The sequence below is a fragment of the Rana temporaria genome (genome assembly GCF_905171775.1).
Source record: "Rana temporaria chromosome 2 unlocalized genomic scaffold, aRanTem1.1 chr2c, whole genome shotgun sequence".
Classification (NCBI taxonomy): Eukaryota; Metazoa; Chordata; class Amphibia; order Anura; family Ranidae; genus Rana; species Rana temporaria.
Genome location: NW_024404408.1, coordinates 91,950 through 110,580, shown reverse-complemented (window position 1 = coordinate 110,580; position 18,631 = coordinate 91,950). Strand labels below are relative to the sequence as shown.

At 46.2% G+C, this 18,631-nt stretch overlaps 2 protein-coding genes across 2 annotated transcripts in view; one reads left to right on the top strand and one right to left on the bottom strand.

Annotated features, from left to right (window-relative positions):
* Positions 1-18,631, bottom strand: part of LOC120921543 — a 167,361-nt gene that overhangs the window by 132,397 nt on the left and 16,333 nt on the right. The window lies entirely within an intron of this gene.
* LOC120921547 (zinc finger protein 585A-like) lies at positions 4,547-5,838 on the top strand. The gene has a single exon (XM_040334047.1). The coding sequence runs from the start codon at positions 4,690-4,692 to the stop codon at positions 5,836-5,838; it is 1,149 nt and encodes a 382-aa protein (XP_040189981.1). The 5' UTR covers positions 4,547-4,689.

Below are 18,631 nucleotides of genomic sequence, written 5' to 3'. Positions count from 1 at the left end.
ATTGTATACCTTAAGGGTCTGAGTAGATTGAAAAGATGTGAGTTTACGTCCCTGGAATGCATTAATTTTGCAAATATTGCACTTGCGGCATGGATAAAAGCCATTAATTTCTTGAAAGAAATGCACCACCTTAGGGGGATCAATAGTATTTGGGGCGATTTTTAGACGTAATGACAGTGCTCCCCTAAAGATTACTATGGGTTTCTCTGGGATAATGGATCCCAGTATTTGATCATTCTTCAGAACACCCCAGTGTTTTCTTAAGATCTTTTTTTACAGAGAAGTGTTGATCAGAAAATCCAGTAATCAAAGCAAAACTGAAAAAATCATTATCATTAGTAACAGTCTGTTTTGAGGTTAGAAGCTGGTCCCTATTCAAAGTACTGATAGCCAAAATGGTTTCATCAATGCTGTCCTCTTTGTAGCCTTTATCCAAGAATTTCTTCTTTAAAGTTTGGGCCTGCTGATGGAAATCGTGTAGAGAAGTGCAATTACGTCTAATTCTCTGAAATTGTCCTTTTGGGACAGCCTTAAGCCATTGTGAATGGTGGCAGCTCGTAGTGGGGATATATGCATTGCGATCAGTTTCTTTAAAATGAGTCATGGTGGTTATTATCTCATCTTTAACCGTAATGATAAGATCCAAGAAATTAATCGTAGATTCACTAATATCATATTTTAAAAAAATTCCTCGGTCATTGATATTCAAACTAGACAAAAAACTATCAAGGGACAGGGTGTCATCCTCCCATATCACCAAGATGTCATCAATATATCTTTTCCATAATTTGAGTTGACTGGGAGGGTTAACATAGATGACTTCTCTTTCCCAAAAAGACATGAACAAGTTTGCCACACTAGGGGCAAACTTGGCGCCCATCGCTACTCCGCATTTTTGCAAATAATAATCTCCACCAAACCAGAAGTAGTTATGGCTAGTTGCAAATACCAAAAGATTGGCAATAAAATCTCTTTGAATAACTGAAAGTGAAATGTCTTGCTGTAAATAAAAGCGGACTGCTTCCAAACCATGATGGTGTGAAATAACAGTATACAGCGAATTTACATCAGCGGTAGCTAACGTAAACCCATTTCTCCATTCACAATCTTTCAATAAATTAATAACCTGGGTGGTATCACGCAAATAAGATGGAGTAGAAATGACCAGTGGCTGCAAAAATGTGTCTATATATTTGCCAATACGCGCCGTTATAGAATCCAACCCACTAATGATCGGACGACCAGGTGGGTTGGTGGTACTTTTATGCACCTTGGGCAGATAGTATATCACTGGCACTCTCGGTGCTGATGGAATTAAGTGAGCTTTTTATTTTTTATTTAGAACACCCAATGAGAAACCTTCATTTATTAAGGCCTGAAGTTCTTTCTTATATTTAACCGTAGGGTTATTAGCTAAAAGGCTATAAGTGGCGGTGTCAGACAAAAGCCTATGCATTTCTGCTATATAATCACTCTTATCCAGAACCACCACCCCTCCGCCCTTGTCCGCTGGGCGTACAACCAAATCGTTACGTTTACAGATCTGTTTCAATTGTCCCTGAAACTCAAATGTATTTCTGGATCTGGGAATTTTAAGATCAGCTATATCTTTTAAGACAAGTTCCTTAAATGTCTGTAAAGAAGGGGAAATAAAACCCGGGTTTTTTTTTTTTTTTTTTTCTCTCTTTTCTCCTCTTCTTCTTTCACCTCTCTTCCTTCCCTTTCCCTTCCCCAACCCCCCTCCCTGCCCCTCTTGACCATTAAAGAATTACTACTACTAAAAACCCTATATACTGGTCAAGATGGACATAACAAACATGTTCTAGGATGAACCCTATGGTTCATAATGCATAATGAATATTGTACAATCTTCTATGTCTTACTTGTATGCCTTTTATATGCCCTCTTCAGATGAGGATTGACTTGCAACACATGATTGTATGTTGAAGTTTAAAAAAAAAAAAAAATGTTTGCAGTAATTTCTGTTCATAGCCAAAATAAGCTATATTCTCGCTACTTTTTTTTTTCTGGATGTATCATTGTACTATCCTGTATGCTCTCATGTTCACCCAATAAAAACTTATGAAACAAAAAAAAAAAAACCCGGGGGATTAAACAAAGAGGCATTTGCCAATTTGGTGTGTCTGGTTGGAACCACAACATCACCAATCGGCAAACCCCCTGATGGTGGTATAGTAGAGCATAAAGATGGACCTGTGTATGTGACCTTATTTAGGCCACTGACACCCATAGGGTTAAGAATAAAATGCCTCTTGATGTTCAATTTCCTAACTAGTTTGTGGGCATCTATAAAGGTCTCAAATTTATCAAGGGTCCGTGGGGGAGCAAACTTTAGACCTTGACTGAGGAGGGCCTGCTCACCCAACGAAAGTTGGGCTGAACTAAGATTAAAGACTCCTGAAATATTTATCTCTTTCTTTTCTTTGGTCCTGATCCTCCTCTCCCCTCTGACACCCCTCTTTCTTCGTGAGTCCTTTTTGGTCTGGTGTTTTCCATGGGAAAAAAACGAGGTGACTGGTTCCTTTCATACACTGGGGGTGTGTCATATTCCCGTCTGAACCTTCTTGAATGATCAATATATTCTTCAGGATGTCTAGACATACTAGACTCATCCACCCCGTCATTGCCCCCATGATGCATAAGGGGGACAAATCTATTGTGGACTGGAATATGACTATTTTCTAGGGGTATATCCAGAGTTCTGAACACTATGATGTGCCCCTCGTGTGTCATGGTAATCGCCACGGTCTCGACTGGGATAAATATACCCCTGGTGACTCCTACGTGGGGAGTAGTAAGCATTGTCATGGCTCACAAGACCATGAAATCCACGGTCATCATCATAATAGGAAGGCCTCCTCCTACGAGGAGGGTAGTGATTTGCACCCCCCCCATGTTGAACATTAAGTGGTTCAACCCGAGGTCCCTGTTTCTTAGGTCTATTATGACCTTTTTTTGGTTTCACCGTAGTGTAACCATGGGTATGTGTGGCATTAGTATGACCGGTTCCTCTCATAGTGGAATTTAGACCAGAGGAAGATGGGACCTGTGTAGAAATTACCCCTTCTTGGGTGGCATTGATCTGATGGGGCATAGAACCCGAAGCAACTTCCATAGTTTCTTCTATTTTAGCCTGCCATTTAAACACTATTTTATTAGAGTAATCAACAAAATCCCTGTTATACTTTTTTCTTTTTCTTCAGTTTTTGTTCTTGGTCCTCCTTTTCTAAAAAGATTTTTAGAGAGTTAGATTTTGTTTTATAAATTTCCTGTTCCTTAAATGGAGTGAGTTTCTCATTGAGTTTGGTCACCTCCTCGTTAAGAGATCTTAGTTTCCCCCGTTTTTTATCGATTAAAAACTGTAAAAATTTAACACCAATACCATTAAAATAAGAGAACCATCCATCTAAGTCAGTTTCGCCCTTTTGAGAACTTACTTCCCATCTGAGACTGCGAGGGACCATTTTTTGGCTAACATATTGTTCAAGATATGCTATGTCCCATCCTGTATGCAATTCTGAGACTAGAAGATTCTTTAATCTGACAAAAATTCCTCCAATCTCATCTGATTGTTCTTCTACATCATCAAACACTCCATCCAGATTAATATTGAACTGTGAGCGGAAATCAAAAATGTCCATAATAGACCGAAAGCAGCAATGTTATGGTAAAAAACAAAGTATGGAAAGGGATTTCTCTGTGTAAACAGAAAAAACACTGCGCTAACGAGTGAAATCAATTAAATATCAAACCATGTGAAATGAAATAAAAAGCTGCCAGTATTAATTACTAAATACCATAGTAAACAAAAAAAGCAAAAAAACAAGATAATACAGCGCTATTAACTTGACCTGTGAAAAATATGTATGTGAAACAAAAAGCCAATAATAATTTGAGTGAACATTATGTTCACTCAAATTATTATTGGCTTTTTGTTTCACATACATATTTTTCACAGGTCAAGTTAATAGCGCTGTATTATCTTGTTTTTTTGATTTTCAAGATTCGCCTCCTATTGATTTCAATGAGGTTTGCATTTAATTTCTGCAATGTTTTGGATTTTTAGACGGCTTGCCTAAAGTCCCCACAAATCTGAACCCAAGAACATTCCTCCGTCACTATGCAGCACATTTCTCTGAATGAGATTCTCCCGCTGGAAATTGTAATAAAATGTACATTTTATCAGCCAATGGGAATAATATATTGTCCTCAGTAAAATAATATTGTATATATTGTTTCTATATATTAGATACATTTAATAATGAATGTTATAAAAGAAAACAACTTTATTCAGCCCTTTTTATAGAATTCTGACTTTTATTATTTTATTTTTTCTGTACAGGTGGATTGAGGAACCAAGTTTTCTGTCATGTTGGAATTCATCAATACAACAAAGTCACATGGGAAGTGAAGCCATATGGGTGTCTGAAGTGACTGAAAGTCTTTATCACAATTCACTGGAGGATTCACACAGGACACAAGTCATATCCGTGTTCTAAATGTTCTGAATCCTCTTCAACATCGATCCTGCCTCAGAGGACAACAGGAGAGAAGTAATTTCAGTGTTCTGGAAGTGACAATGACTTTACAGTAAAGTCCAACCCATGTATACATAAGAGGAGTCATTTCAGAAGATATTTCTTGTTTGGAATGTGATAAAGATTTACAATGGAGGCAAAACGTATCACACACCAGAAGATTTATAATGGAGTGAAGTCATATCAGTGTTCTGAATGTGACACTGTTTTTACATGCAAGTCTCATCTTATCATACACCAGAGGGTTCACACTGGAGAGAAGCCATATCAATGTTCTGAATGTGACAAAGCTTTTACATTGAAGTCACAGCTTATGACACACCAGAGGATTCACACTGGAGAAAAGCCATATCCATGTTCTGAATGTGGCAAAGCTTTTACACGTAAGACACACCTTATGACACACCAGAGGATTCACACTGAAGAGAAACCATATCAGTGTTCTGAATGTGGCAAAACTTTTACATGTAAGTCAACCCTTATGGCACACCAGAGGATTCACACTGGAGAGAAACCATATCAATGTTCTGAATGTGACAAAGCTTTTACATTGAAGTCACAGCTTATGACACACCAGAGGATTCACACTGGAGAAAAGCCATATCCATGTTCTGAATGTGGCAAAGCTTTTACACGTAAGACACACCTTATGAGACACCAGAGGATTCACACTGAAGAGAAACCATATCGGTGTTCTGAATGTGGCAAAGCTTTTACACGTAAGACACACCTTATGACACACCAGAGGATTCACACTGAAGAGAAACCATATCAGTGTTCTGAATGTGGCAAAACTTTTACATGTAAGTCAACCCTTATGGCACACCAGGGGATTCACACTGGAGAGAAACCATATCGGTGTTCTGAATGTGGCAAAGCTTTTACACGTAAGTCACACCTTATGAGACACCAGAGTATTCACACTGAAGAGAAACCATATCGGTGTTCTGAATGTGGCAAAGCTTTTACACATAAGTCAACCCTTATGACACACCAGAGGATTCACACTGGAGAGAAACCATATCAGTGTTCTGAATGTGGCAAAACTTTTACATGTAAGTCAACCCTTATGAGACACCAGAGGATTCACACTGAAGAGAAACCATATCAGTGTTCTGAATGTGGCAAAGCTTTTACACATAAGTCAACCCTTATGACACACCAGAGGATTCACACTGAAGAGAAACCATATCAATGTTCTGAATGTGGCAAAGCTTTTACACAGACATCACATCTTATCAAACACCAGAGGATTCACACTGGAGAGAAGCCATTTTAATGCTCTGAATGTGACAAAGCTTTTTTTTTTTCTTTCCCAAAATGTCTTTATTGATTTTCATTATTAATACAATACAAATATTCCATCCTTAATAACAACAGATTAAACGTACATTACCCAACCTCTACCCCACACAGTCTCAATACTTTGTTAAACTACTGTGACCCGATGTGATTGACGTTTTTGCGTAACGGCGAATGCGCCGTCCGTGGAATTTCCCTGTGTGCATTGCTCCAAAGTATGCCGCAAGGACGTCATTGGTTTCGATGTGAACGTAAATGACGTCCAGCCCCATTCACAGACGACTTACGCAAACGACGTAACTTTTTCAAATTTCGACGCGGGAACGACGGCCATACTTAACATTGGCTGAGCCTCATATAGCAGGGGCAACTATACGCCGGGAAAAGCCTAACGTAAACATTGTAACTTTACTGCGTCGGCCGCGCGTACGTTCGGGAATTTGCGTATCTAGCTAATTTGCATACTCGACGCGGAATTAGACGGAAGCGCCACCTAGCAGTCAAAAAAAAATATGCAGACGGCTGTCGGATCTAATGTATATCTATGCGTAACTGATTCTAAGAATCAGACGCATAGATACGACTGCGTATATGGCGCTGCGCTGTCGTAAGTCCTTTAAGAATCTGGGCCTTTGAGTTTAGTTCTTATCTCCATCAGACACACACTTAGAAGGCCTGCAAATATTTTACCTTTTTGACATTTTTTTTTTAGATAAGCACCCATGACTGAATTGTTTTCAACGTTATTCTCATGTTTACCTTTTTTTTTTTTTTCGTTTTGTGCGTGTACTCGAGAGAGGAGCCGGACCGCAGGAGTTGGGAGTAGGCAGGCCTTCCCCAGAGGCAATCTGCCACCTTTCTCCATGCCCCGGGTGGCAATAGTGGGTGTGTGAGGGGGTCCTCCCACACAGCCCGCCCTACCTGCTCAGCTTTGAAGCCCAACGGGGCAGAGGGACTCCCTACAAGGGAGTGAGAGGATCTAGCCCGCTCAACCAGCCCCGTTAGTCCTTCGCCTCTCATTTTAGAGACCGCGTGGTCAAAGTGCGTGCATGTTACACAAGTGTGTGTAAGTGTGGTGTTTTTTTTGTGGGAGGGGGGTGGGCGTACTAAGCGCAGGCTTACCTTGCATAGCACACCCACCGGGAGCCGGGCTGAAACCACCAAACTCAATTCACATGTAGCCGAGACCGGGATCCGAACCTCCTAGCTGCAGAGGTGAATCGCTTGTCAGCGCAGTGGCAATTGCGTTGAGCCACCGCAGCTCCATGTTTACCTTTTTTTCATGGAGCTTTGTCTGAACATGTAATGTATTTCATCATTCACTAACTGAGCTGTGTTCCCAAATGTTTTCTTCATAGACAGATCCTGAGCTAATACATGACCAACACTGCCACCGTACAAAGACTAGTGGTCAAGTGGCATCTTGCCGAACCTTCCAAATTATGAAAGCTCATTCCAAATTCTTCTGACTGTTGATACTTCATCAGCCAGGCTTGAGGGCCCCAGCTAAGCCCACCTTGTCCACACCTCCCATTACATGTCCCACCTCCCTCTTCACCATCAATGCTTCCTTTCCATGTTTCATCTCCTCTCATAGATGACAGCTTTACAGGCAGGTCTGTAGTTGGGACACCAGCCAGGGAGAAGTCTCTGTTCAGTGAGAAAGCAACTTCCCAAGCTGGTGTAGGACGTCCAACACTGAGTTGCTGCTGTTTATGGGATTCATTCAACAGTACTCATACTTTCACTAGGAGGCTGAAATTCCTCTGAATGGGGTTCACTTCAATGACTCTGATTGGACAGATCTCTTTTTGGGGTAAAGTTTGTAAAGAACACTTCTTATCCCTGGAAATGTTATGATGTTGGCACTAAAGTGTAACTAATTCCATAAATGGTGCAATCTGTTATTCGCGTAGATGTTTTTGTTTTTCCGAGTTTCCCCTTGTAACATTTTTATTACCTGTTGACCCTCCCAGTAGATCTGTTTTCTTCTACTTCCTGTAGAGGCCAAGTTATTTGTCAAAAATAGCAGTTGGAGGGGGATGGGAAACACCATGTAACACTGCCGGGGGTTCTTACAACTGTCAGTTTTCATTCATATGGTGGTTTAAACATTAAAGCAGAACTCCGGCCAAATTGTGTTTCCATGTCCTTGTTGCTGATCTCCTACATTCACCCACTTTGCCATCCATGTTCTTCTGAGATCTGTAGTTCCCCTGTAATAGGCTGCTGAACTTGCTGAAAAAATGTATTGCCTGCTGACTTCCTGTTTGTAAGTTTGCTGGCTGCTTTCCCTCTCCTGAGCTCAGCCAGCGGTCTGACACGCCCCCTTGTAGTCCTCTGAAAGCCGAGCAGGAGGAAGCAGACATGTTGTGGGCGGAGGGGGTCTCACAGCCCCCGGTCTGTGCCGCCCATGGAGGAGGTGCCCTCCTTCTCCTCTATCCTCCCTTATCCTCCTCTGCTCCTGCCAGTCACCGCCCCTCCACTTCACCTCCACTCCATTCCCCTTCACTCTATTCCCGCCCCCCTGCACCACCCCCGCCCCTGCCTGCCTGCTATCTCTGTGCAGAGCGGGATTATCATCAGTAATTGTATGACACAGCAGGGATATCCCACTGTGTCAGGTATAATATACAAGCACACCAATGCTGATGTCCCGCCCCACCATAATAAGAACACTGCACTGTCAATCATAATAGTGGGGGCGGGGCATCATCGCTCAGCGTTCTCATATAACAATATCGGACACCGCGGGAGATCCCTGCTGTGTATATACAAGTAATAACTGATAATAATCCCGCTCTGCACTGGTGGTCCCTGACATGGTGGTCCCTGACATGGTGGTCCCTGACATGGTGGTCCCTGATGAACAGCACTGGTGGTCCCTGACATGGTGGTACCTGATGAACAGCACTGGTGGTCCCTGACATGGTGGTCCCTGACATTCTATGTGGCACTGGTGGTCCCTGACATGGTGGTCCCTGACATTCTATGTGGCACTGGTGGTCCCTGACATTCTATGTGGCACTGGTGTCACATAGAGAGTGTTGTACATTTGTTTTATATCATGAGGATCTCAGAAGGAGATATCTACACAAGGTAAAGGAGATCCAACCGCCACCTGGGTGGGAGGAAGTGGGGTCCATTTTCTTGGAGGGGTTGAGTTGGAACTCGGTTGAGTAATATGGTGGGTTTTTCTTCTTAAGCCATTAGTTGTTACTATAGTTTTCATAATAATTTTATACATTGCTGATTGTTGTTTCTTTCACTGTCAGAGTTGTTTTTGTCTTTTTATGCACATGGATAAATTCACATTTTAGGCCAGATGATTATTTAAAACCCCCAAACATTGTTTATTTTCTGAAAACAGAGACCCTAGAGAATACAATGGTGGTATTTGCTTTTTTATGTCACAGGATATTAGTGCAGCTGTTTATCAAATGCATATTTTCTGTAAAAATACATTAAAGCGGTTCTCCACCCTAAAGTTGATCGGAACCCTCCCCCCCTCCGGTGTCACATTTGACACATTTCAGGGGGGAGGGGGGTGCAGATACCTGTCTAAAGACAGGTATTTGCACCCACTTCCGGCCACACGCTACGGGCAAAAGGAGGGTTTTTCTGACTTCCTGTCTTTCGCCCGTTGTGTGCTGGGAACACTCGGCTCCCAGCACACAGCGTGTGAGCCAATCAGCGGGCGCAGCGCGACTCGTGCATGCGCCGTAGGGAACCGGGCAGTGAAGCCGCAGCGCTTCACTTCCTGGTTCCCTCAGCATGGATGGCGGGGGAGCAGCAGAGAGACGAGCGATCGCTCCTCCTCTGCTGCGGACGGCGCTGGACTCCAGGACAGGTAAGTGTCCTAATATTAAAAGTCAGCAGCTGCAGTATTTGTAGCTGCTGGCTTTTAATATTTTTCCCCATGGCACATCCGCTTTAAGGCCTGAATCACACTAGTGCGGTGCGAATTTCAGCTCTCTTATCTCTGCAGAGAGATAAGAGAAGTGTTCAGCAGATTAGCAACGTTTTAGGCCCCATACACACGGGAGCATTTATCCGCGCATACGGTCCAGCGGACCGTTTCCACGGATAAATCCTCTCGAGGATTTCCGCGGATTTCTATGCGATGGAGTGTACTCACTAGGGATGAGCTCCGCGTTCGATTCGAACGTATGTTCGAATCGAACATCGGTCGTTCGGTCGTTCGTCGAAAATCGAACAAAACGGGTCGTTCGCGCCAAATTCGAATGACACAAAACGTCCCATAATTCACTGGGGCGTTGAGCGCTGATGATTGGCCAAGCATGCTGTATGTCCCGCATGCTTGGCCAATCACAGCGCGCAAAAAACGAAGAGCCATAATTGGCCAATAGCTGTTTTGCTCCCGCGTAGCGAATGCCCCTGATTCAGGAACATCGCTACGCGGACTGCAGCCTAGGATATGACAGACATAAGCCTCCTTATGCCTTCATATCTCAGGCTGCATTCTTGCGTTGTCCGCTAGGGGGCGCGGCCATTGTGATCGGCGTATAGTATGCAAATTGCATACTACCACCGATTCACAAAAGTTGCGCGGGCCCTGCGCACGCAAGGTACGGAGTTTCCGTACGGCGACTTTAGCGCAAGGTTGCTCCTGCTAATAGCAGGGGCAGCCAATGCTAAAGTATAGCTGCCCTTCCCGCTCGTGAAATCTAAATTTCACGTCGTTTACGTAAGTGATTCGTGAATGGCGCTGGATGCCATTCACGTTCACTTAGAAGCAAATGACGTCCTTGCGACGTCATTTGCCGCAATGCACGTCGGGAAAGTTTCCCGACGGAGCATGCGCTGTTCGCTCGGCGCGGGAGCGCGCCTAATTTAAATGATTCCCGCCCCCGGCGGGATCATTTACATTAGGCGCCCTTACGCCGGGCTAATTAGCATAGCGCCCGCGCAATTTACGGAGCTACTGCTCCGTGAATCGCGGGCAAATCGAAATATTTGCGTGGGCGCAGAGCAAAAATCGTTGCCCTTTGCCCACGCAAATATTGCGCGGATCTACCTGAATCTGGGCCACAGTGTGATTGATAGATAGATAGATAGATAGATAGATAGATAGATGTAGTCAGTATAGTTTGTAGAGAATATATTCACATCCTTAGGCGTTGTCAATATATTTATAAACTGTACAGCTCAGCTAGTTTATCTATTATTATCTGTCAGGCAGGAGATTGTTCTACATGCAGCGCTCTAACGTGTTGTATTGCCTGCATTAGGGATTTACTTTAAATATAATTATTCTGTGTTATTTAACGTGTGCTAGTTAATTGCACACACAGACGCATTACCTGTTACTGCACGTGTGCAATTTATTTGCACAGAAACGCAGTCGCTATTACTGCGTGCGTGCTGTTTAATAGCAACTAAAGGCAGTTGGTGTCACTGCGTGCGTGCTGTTAAATCGCATTTGACCGCAGTTGCTATTACTGCGTGCATGCTGTTTAATAGCAACTAAAGGCAGTTGGTGTGACAGCGACTATTTTGTTACATAACACTTGAGCCAAGTCACTCTTACTGTGTGGTTGCTGTTTAATACCATCTGAACGCAGTTGGTGTGACAGTGACTATTTTGTTACTTTACACTTGAGCCAAGTCGCTCTTACTGTGTGGTTGCTGTTTAATACCATCTGAAAGCAGTTGGTGTGACAGCGACTATTTTGTTACATAACACTTGAGCCAAGTCGCTCTTACTGTGTGGTTGCTGTTTAATACCATCTGAACGCAGTTGGTGTGACAGCGACTATTTTGTTACTTTACACTTGAGCCAAGTCGCTCTTACTGTGTGGTTGCTGTTTAATACCATCTGAACGCAGTTGGTGTGACAGTGACTATTTTGTTACATAACACTTGAGCCAAGTCGCTCTTACTGTGTGGTTGCTGTTTAATACCATCTGAAAGCAGTTGGTGTGACAGCGACTATTTTGTTACTTTACACTTGAGCCAAGTCGCTCTTACTGTGTGGTTGCTGTTTAATACCATCTGAAAGCAGTTGGTGTGACAGCGACTATTTTGTTACATAACACTTGAGCCAAGTCGCTCTTACTGTGTGGTTGCTGTTTAATACCATCTGAAAGCAGTTGGTGTGACAGCGACTATTTTGTTACATAACACTTGAGCCAAGTCGCTCTTACTGTGTGGTTGCTGTTTAATACCATCTGAACGCAGTTGGTGTGACAGCGACTATTTTGTTACATAACACTTGAGCCAAGTCGCTCTTACTGTGTGGTTGCTATTTAATACCATCTGAACGCAGTTGGTGTGACAGCGACTATTTTACTTTACACTTGAGCCAAGTCGCTCTTACTGTGTGGTTGCTGTTTAATACCATCTGAACGCAGTTGGTGTGACAGCGACTATTTTGTTACATAACACTTGAGCCAAGTCGCTCTTACTGTGTGGTTGCTGTTTAATACCATCTGAAAGCAGTTTGTGTGACAGCGACTATTTTGTTACATAACACTTGAGCCAAGTCGCTCTTACTGTGTGGTTGCTGTTTAATACCATCTGAACGCAGTCGGTGTGACAGCGACTATTTTGTTACTTCACACTTGAGCCAAGTCGCTCTTACTGTGTGGTTGCTGTTTAATACCATCTGAAAGCAGTTGGTGTGACAGCGACTATTTTGTTACTTTACACTTGAACCAAGTCGCTCTTACTGTGTGATTGCTGTTTAATACCATCTGAACGCAGTCGGTGTGACAGCGACTATTTTGTTACTTTACACTTGAGCCAAGTCGCTCTTACTGTGTGGTTGCTGTTTAATACCATCTGAACGCAGTTGGTGTGACAGCGACTATTTTGTTACATAACACCTGAACGCATAACTATGGCTGGAAGGACAAAGAGAGGCAGAGAGTCACGAGGGCAAGCAGGCTCTGCATCTAGAGGTAACGCTGGTGATGGATGTGGTGCATCCTCTTCAGCACGTGGCCGTGGCCGCTCGTCCTTCTTTTCGGGAGCTGGCCGTGTTGAGCCTCAACATGCTGAGAAATTAGTTGAGTGGATGACCAAGCCGTCCTCATCCTCCTCATCCTCTCTCACACAGACTGATTATAGTTTGTCTGGCAAAGCAGCTGCCAAGGCGTCCTCTACCCTCTGCACAATGGGATCACACAATCCTTCCCTAGTCCAACCGTGTCCTCCTGAGGAGTCCCCCGAACTGTTTCAACACAGTGTTGGGTACATGCTAGCTGAAGATGCGCAGCGTTTTGAAGACTCCGATGACGGAACACAGATAGAGGAAGGCATTGATGTGAGCCCAGGGAGAGGGGGTGGCCGAGAGGGACAACAATCTGGCAGTCATGTTCCCCCAGCTGGAGCATACTGCCAGGTTGTCGCCAGTGATGATGAGGAGGGAGGGGATGACGAGGTCATTGACTCTACCTGGGTGCCTGATAGGAGAGAGGAGGAGGAGGAAGAGGACGAGGCACAGGCACATCTCCAAAGAGGCAGGATGCCCTCCAGGGGTCAGCTTAAGGGCAGCACACCAACTGCATTACGTGGCGCTGCTGTGTCTCAACTGTACAGCAAAAGTTCTTTGGTGTGGGCCTTTTTTGAAACCTGTCCATCAGATCGTACCTTTGCTGTTTGCAACATATGTCTCAAGCGTATCTCGCGTGGCCAAAACATCACCCGCTTGGGCACCACATGCTTGTCCAGACATATGTCGACCTGCCATGCAGCTCGTTGGCAGGCATACCAAAAAGACCCACACCAAAGACCAAAGCGGTCCTCCCCTTGCCCTTCTGTGACCTCCAACCCCACTAGACCCCCAGTCCTCTCTGCAGCCTGCACCAAAGGTGTAGAAATAGGTGTGTCACAATGTAGTTATGGTAGTACATGCGGGCAATCTACTGATATTACCAGACACATTTCCCTGCCCCAGCTGCTGCAGCGCCGAAAGAAGTACGCTCCCAGCCATCCACATGCCCAGCGGTTGAATGCTAGCTTAGCAAAATTGCTAGCACTTCAACTGCTACCTTTTCAGTTGGTAGATTCTGCCCCCTTCCGTGAGTTTGTGGAATGTGCAGTACCTCAGTGGCAAGTACCCAAACGCTACTTTTTCTCACGGAAGGCGATTCCAGCTCTCTACCGGCATGTGGAAGGCAATGTCCATGCCTCGCTGGACAGGGCGGTCAGTGGTAAGGTGCATCTTACCGCTGACTCATGGTCCAGCAGGCATGGACAGGGACGTTACTTGTCTTTTACGGCCCATTGGGTGACTCTGCTGGCAGCTGGGAAAGACGCAGGGCAAGGTACAGTAGTTTTGGAGGTTGTTCCGCCACCACGCCTCCAAAACACTACTACTGCTTGTGACACACCTCTCTCCTCCACCCCCTCCTCTTCTTCTTCCTCTGTGGCCTGTTCCTGTGGTGATGTTGGCTCAGAACCAGCCGTGCTCCATAGGCGTACGATGGGCTACGCAGGAATGCAGGCCAAGAGATGCCATGCGGTGCTAGAGCTGGTGTGCTTGGGAGACAAGAGCCACACTGGGGAAGAGGTTCTTTCAGCTCTGCAGGGGCAGGCTCAGAGGTGGTTGACGCCACGCCAGCTGAAGCCTGGAATGGTGGTCAGCGATAATGGCACCAACCTCCTCTCTGCCCTGCGACGTGGAAAACTCACCCATGTGCCCTGTTTTGCGCATGTTCTCAATTTGGTGGTGCAGCGGTTCTTGGGCAGGTACCCTGGTTTACAGGATGTCCTGAGGCAGGCCAGGAAAGTCTGTGTGCATTTCCGGAGGTCATATAATGCCACTGCTCGGCTGACAGACCTCCAGAGGGAATACAACCTGCCCAAGAACCGCCTAATCTGTGACATGCCCACCAGATGGAACTCTACGTTGGCCATGCTGCAGCGGCTGCACACGCAGCAGAGGGCCATCAATGAGTACCTGTGCCAATATGGCAGCAGAACTGGCTCAGGGGAGCTTGGGTTTTTTTCACCACGCCAGTGGGCCTTGATCAGGGATGCATGCACTGTCCTGTCACCATTTGAGGAGGCCACGAGGATGGTGAGCAGTGACAGTGCATGCATCAGTGAGACTGTCCCGCTTATTCACATGTTGGAGCACACCCTACGTGGAATAATGGACAGGGCCCTTGAGGCAGAACAGAGGGAGGAAGAGGAGGACTTCCTTACCTCTCAAGGCCCCCTTTATCCAGACACTGTTCCTGCTTGCCCACCTGGAACACAGGAAGAGGAGGAGGAGGATGAGGAGGATTGTATCAGCAGCATGGAGGTGAAGCCTAGCACTCAGCATCAACAGCAGCAGTCTTCAAGGGATCATTTACAGTTCCAAGGAACACGTGGACTTTTACGTGGCTGGGATGAGGTGGCTGAGGATCCTGTCGTCCTCAGTGACCCAGAGGACTGTGCCCCGAATGCCTCTGCAAACCTACGCTGCATGGCCTCCCTGATCCTGCAAAGCCTGCGTAAGGATCCTCGTGTACGTGCTATCAAGGAGAGGGATCATTACTGGCTGGCAACTCTCCTTGATCCACGTTACAAGAGTAAGGTAACGGATCTTATGTTGCCATCGCAGAGGGAGCAGAAGATGAAACTACTGGGGGAGGCCTTGCAGAAGGGTCTGTGCAATGCGTTCCCAGAACCGGGGGGATTACCAAAACCTGGCCCTGGACAACGTCTTGCTGAGGCTTCGGTGAGTCAGAGAAGGAGCGGTGGAGAAGGTGGCCGTCTGACCGATGCGTTCAGACAATTTTTTAGTCCGCAGCCCCAAGGTCTGACCGGTTCCAGCAACCATCGCCAGCATCTGGTTTACATGGTCCGGGAATACCTAGCGGCAAGATCCGACTTGGACACCTTCCCCACGAAAACTCCTCTGGCTTACTGGGTCTTGAGGATGGATCACTGGCCAGAGCTTGCACAGTACGCAATTGAGCTACTGGCTTGCCCTGCATCCAGTGTTCTTTCAGAACGCACATTCAGTGCTGCTGGAGGCTTTGTGACCGATCACAGGGTACGCCTCTCCACAGACTCTTTTGATCGACTGACCTTCATCAAAATGAATCAGGCTTGGATCAACACCGGCTACCAAGCACCTGATGCTGATGTTACTGAATAAGAATTTTGTGTTGAAATATCAGATCCCTTTGAGACTGCTGATGCTGAGTGACTGTCCTGTTGTGCTGCTGATAGAATATCGCTGCTCCGCGAAAACGTCCGTTTTTAAAATATTTTTTTAGATTGATACATGTTCCCTGGGGCAAGACCCGGGTTCTGAAAGACGTTTACCAACATTAAATTGAATATTGGTCTTTAAAATGATCGTTTTTGAATTCGAACGTTCGAGTCCCATAGACTTCAATGGGGTTCTAAATGTTCGCGCGAACCCGCGGTCTGTTCGAACGTTCTGATGCGAACCGAACCCGGGTATGTTCGGCTCATCCCTACTCCTCAGAAACAGGAAGTGCCGGCTGGAAATTTGAAGTCCAGCAATATAGATACATCTGGATGAGAGGTGCTGACTGCCAAGGGGTGAGTGAGCTCACCATCCATCCCCGTCTGTGATTGAAATCTCCCACTTCTCTCTCCTGCCTCTGAGTGAGTACTCTAAAGTAAATCAGGGCTCTCAGAGCACCCCTTACATCAAAGTTCCCCTTTACACCAGAGGCCACCCTGTTCCCCCTTACATCAGAGTCCTCTCCGTACATCAGACTTCTCAGTCTTCCCCCTTACATCAGAGTCCTCTCCGTACATCAGACTTCTCAGTCTTCCCCCTTACATCAGAGTCCTCTCCGTACATCAGACTTCTCAGTCTTCCCCCTTACATCAGAGTCCTCTCCGTACATCAGAGTGCTCCGTGTTCCCTCTTATATCAGAGTCCTCTCCGTACATCAGAGTGCTCCGTGTTCCCTCTTATATCAGAGTCCTCTCCGTACATCAGAGTGCTCAGTGTTCCCCCTTACATCAGAGTCTTCTCCATACATCAGAGTGCTCAGTGTTCCCCCTTACATCAGAGTCCTCTCTAAACATCGGAGTGTTCAGTGTTCCCCCTTACATCAGAGTCCTCTCCGTACATCAGAGCGCTCAGTGTTCCCCCTTACATCAGAGTCTTCTCCATACATCAGATTTCTCAGTGTTCTCCCTTACATCAGTGTCCTCTCCATACATCAGAGTGCTCAGTGTTCCCTCTTACATCAGAGTCCTCTCCGTACATCAGAGTGCTCAGTGTTCCCCCTTACATCAGAGTCTTCTCCGTACATTAGGGTGATCAGTGTTCCTTCCTTACATTAGAGTCTTCTCTGTACATCAGAGTGCTCAGTGTTCCCCCCTTACATCAGAGTCGTCTACGTACATCAGAGTGCTCAGTGTTCCCCTCTTACATCAGAGTCTTCTCCGTACATCAGAGTGTTCCCCTCTTACATCAGGGTTCCCAGGGCATTTGTAACGTACCTAGTGGTTTGAGCCCGAATTGCAGAGGGAGGCCTCCCTTACGGCTCCTACTCATGACCTCTGGTAAAGTAACAGGAGGCACAGGAGTGAGGAGTGGTACGAGTGCCTGGCATGATCAACAGTGGAGGAAGTCAGTCTTGAAGTTCAGGAATCCCTTGCAGGAAACAGGAACAGGAGGGCAGGCCGGAATAGAAGTATTGGACTAAGGCCCCCTGTAGGCCCCCTGTACACACCACCGGATCTCCACTGGAAACGATCCGCCGGATTGTTTCCAGCGGAGATTCCTCCTCCGGATTTGGATCCGATGGCGTGTACTCACCATCGGATCAAAATCCGCGCGGAATTCATGCACGGTGACGTGTCGCGCCGTCGCCGCGATGATGATGCGGCGACGTGCGCGACGCTGGAAGGTAAGTACTTCCACGCATGCGTCGAATCATTACGACGCATGCGAGGGAGGGGAGCGGACGGATTGATCCGGTGAGTCTGTACAGACCACCAGATCAATCCGCTGGACTGGATCCCAGCGGATAGATTTTGTAGCATGCTACAAAAATTGTATCCGCTGGGAATCCGTCGGCTGGATAAATATCCCCCGATATTTGTCCGCTCGGGCCTACACACGAGAGGATCTATCCGCTGGAACTGATCCGCGTATAAATACCAGCGGATAGATCCTCTCGTGTGTACGGGGCCTAAGAGTAGTCAGGCAGGCCGGGCCGGATATGAAGCGGGCAGCAGAAGAACCAGAGGAACAGGCAGAAGAGTAGTCAGGCAGGCCGGGTCGGATATCAAGCGGGCAGCAGAAGAACCAGAGGAACAGGCAGAAGAGTAGTCAGGCAGGCCGGGTTGGATATCAAGCGGGCAGCAGAAGAACCGGAGGAACAGGCAGAAGAGTAGTCAGGCCGGGCCGGATATCAAGCGGGCAGCAGAAGAACCAGAGGAACAGGCAGAAGAGTAGTCAGGCAGGCCGGAGGTCAGCTGCAGGTGGATGGCCCCTACTATCCCGATCTTCTGCGGGTTACTGAAGTCTTGGCTTTTCACGCAAGCGTTTCCTGCGTAGCCTCTCTCTTCCCTCTTTCTGCCGCTCTCTGCTGTTTTTGGTTCCTGGCTCCTCCTTTCCCAGGAACTCTGCTATGCGCGTCGGGACCCTTCGGGGTAAGACCGCGCTATATTAAGATACCTCTCAACTCAACTCAGATAGCCGGGTATTCACAGGCTTAGGTCTCAGTTCAGGTCAAGGCACACAGAACGCTGTAGAGCAGACAGCAAAGTTTGCATGTGACAGGCAGGTATAAATAGCACGCCTGGTGCCAACAGGA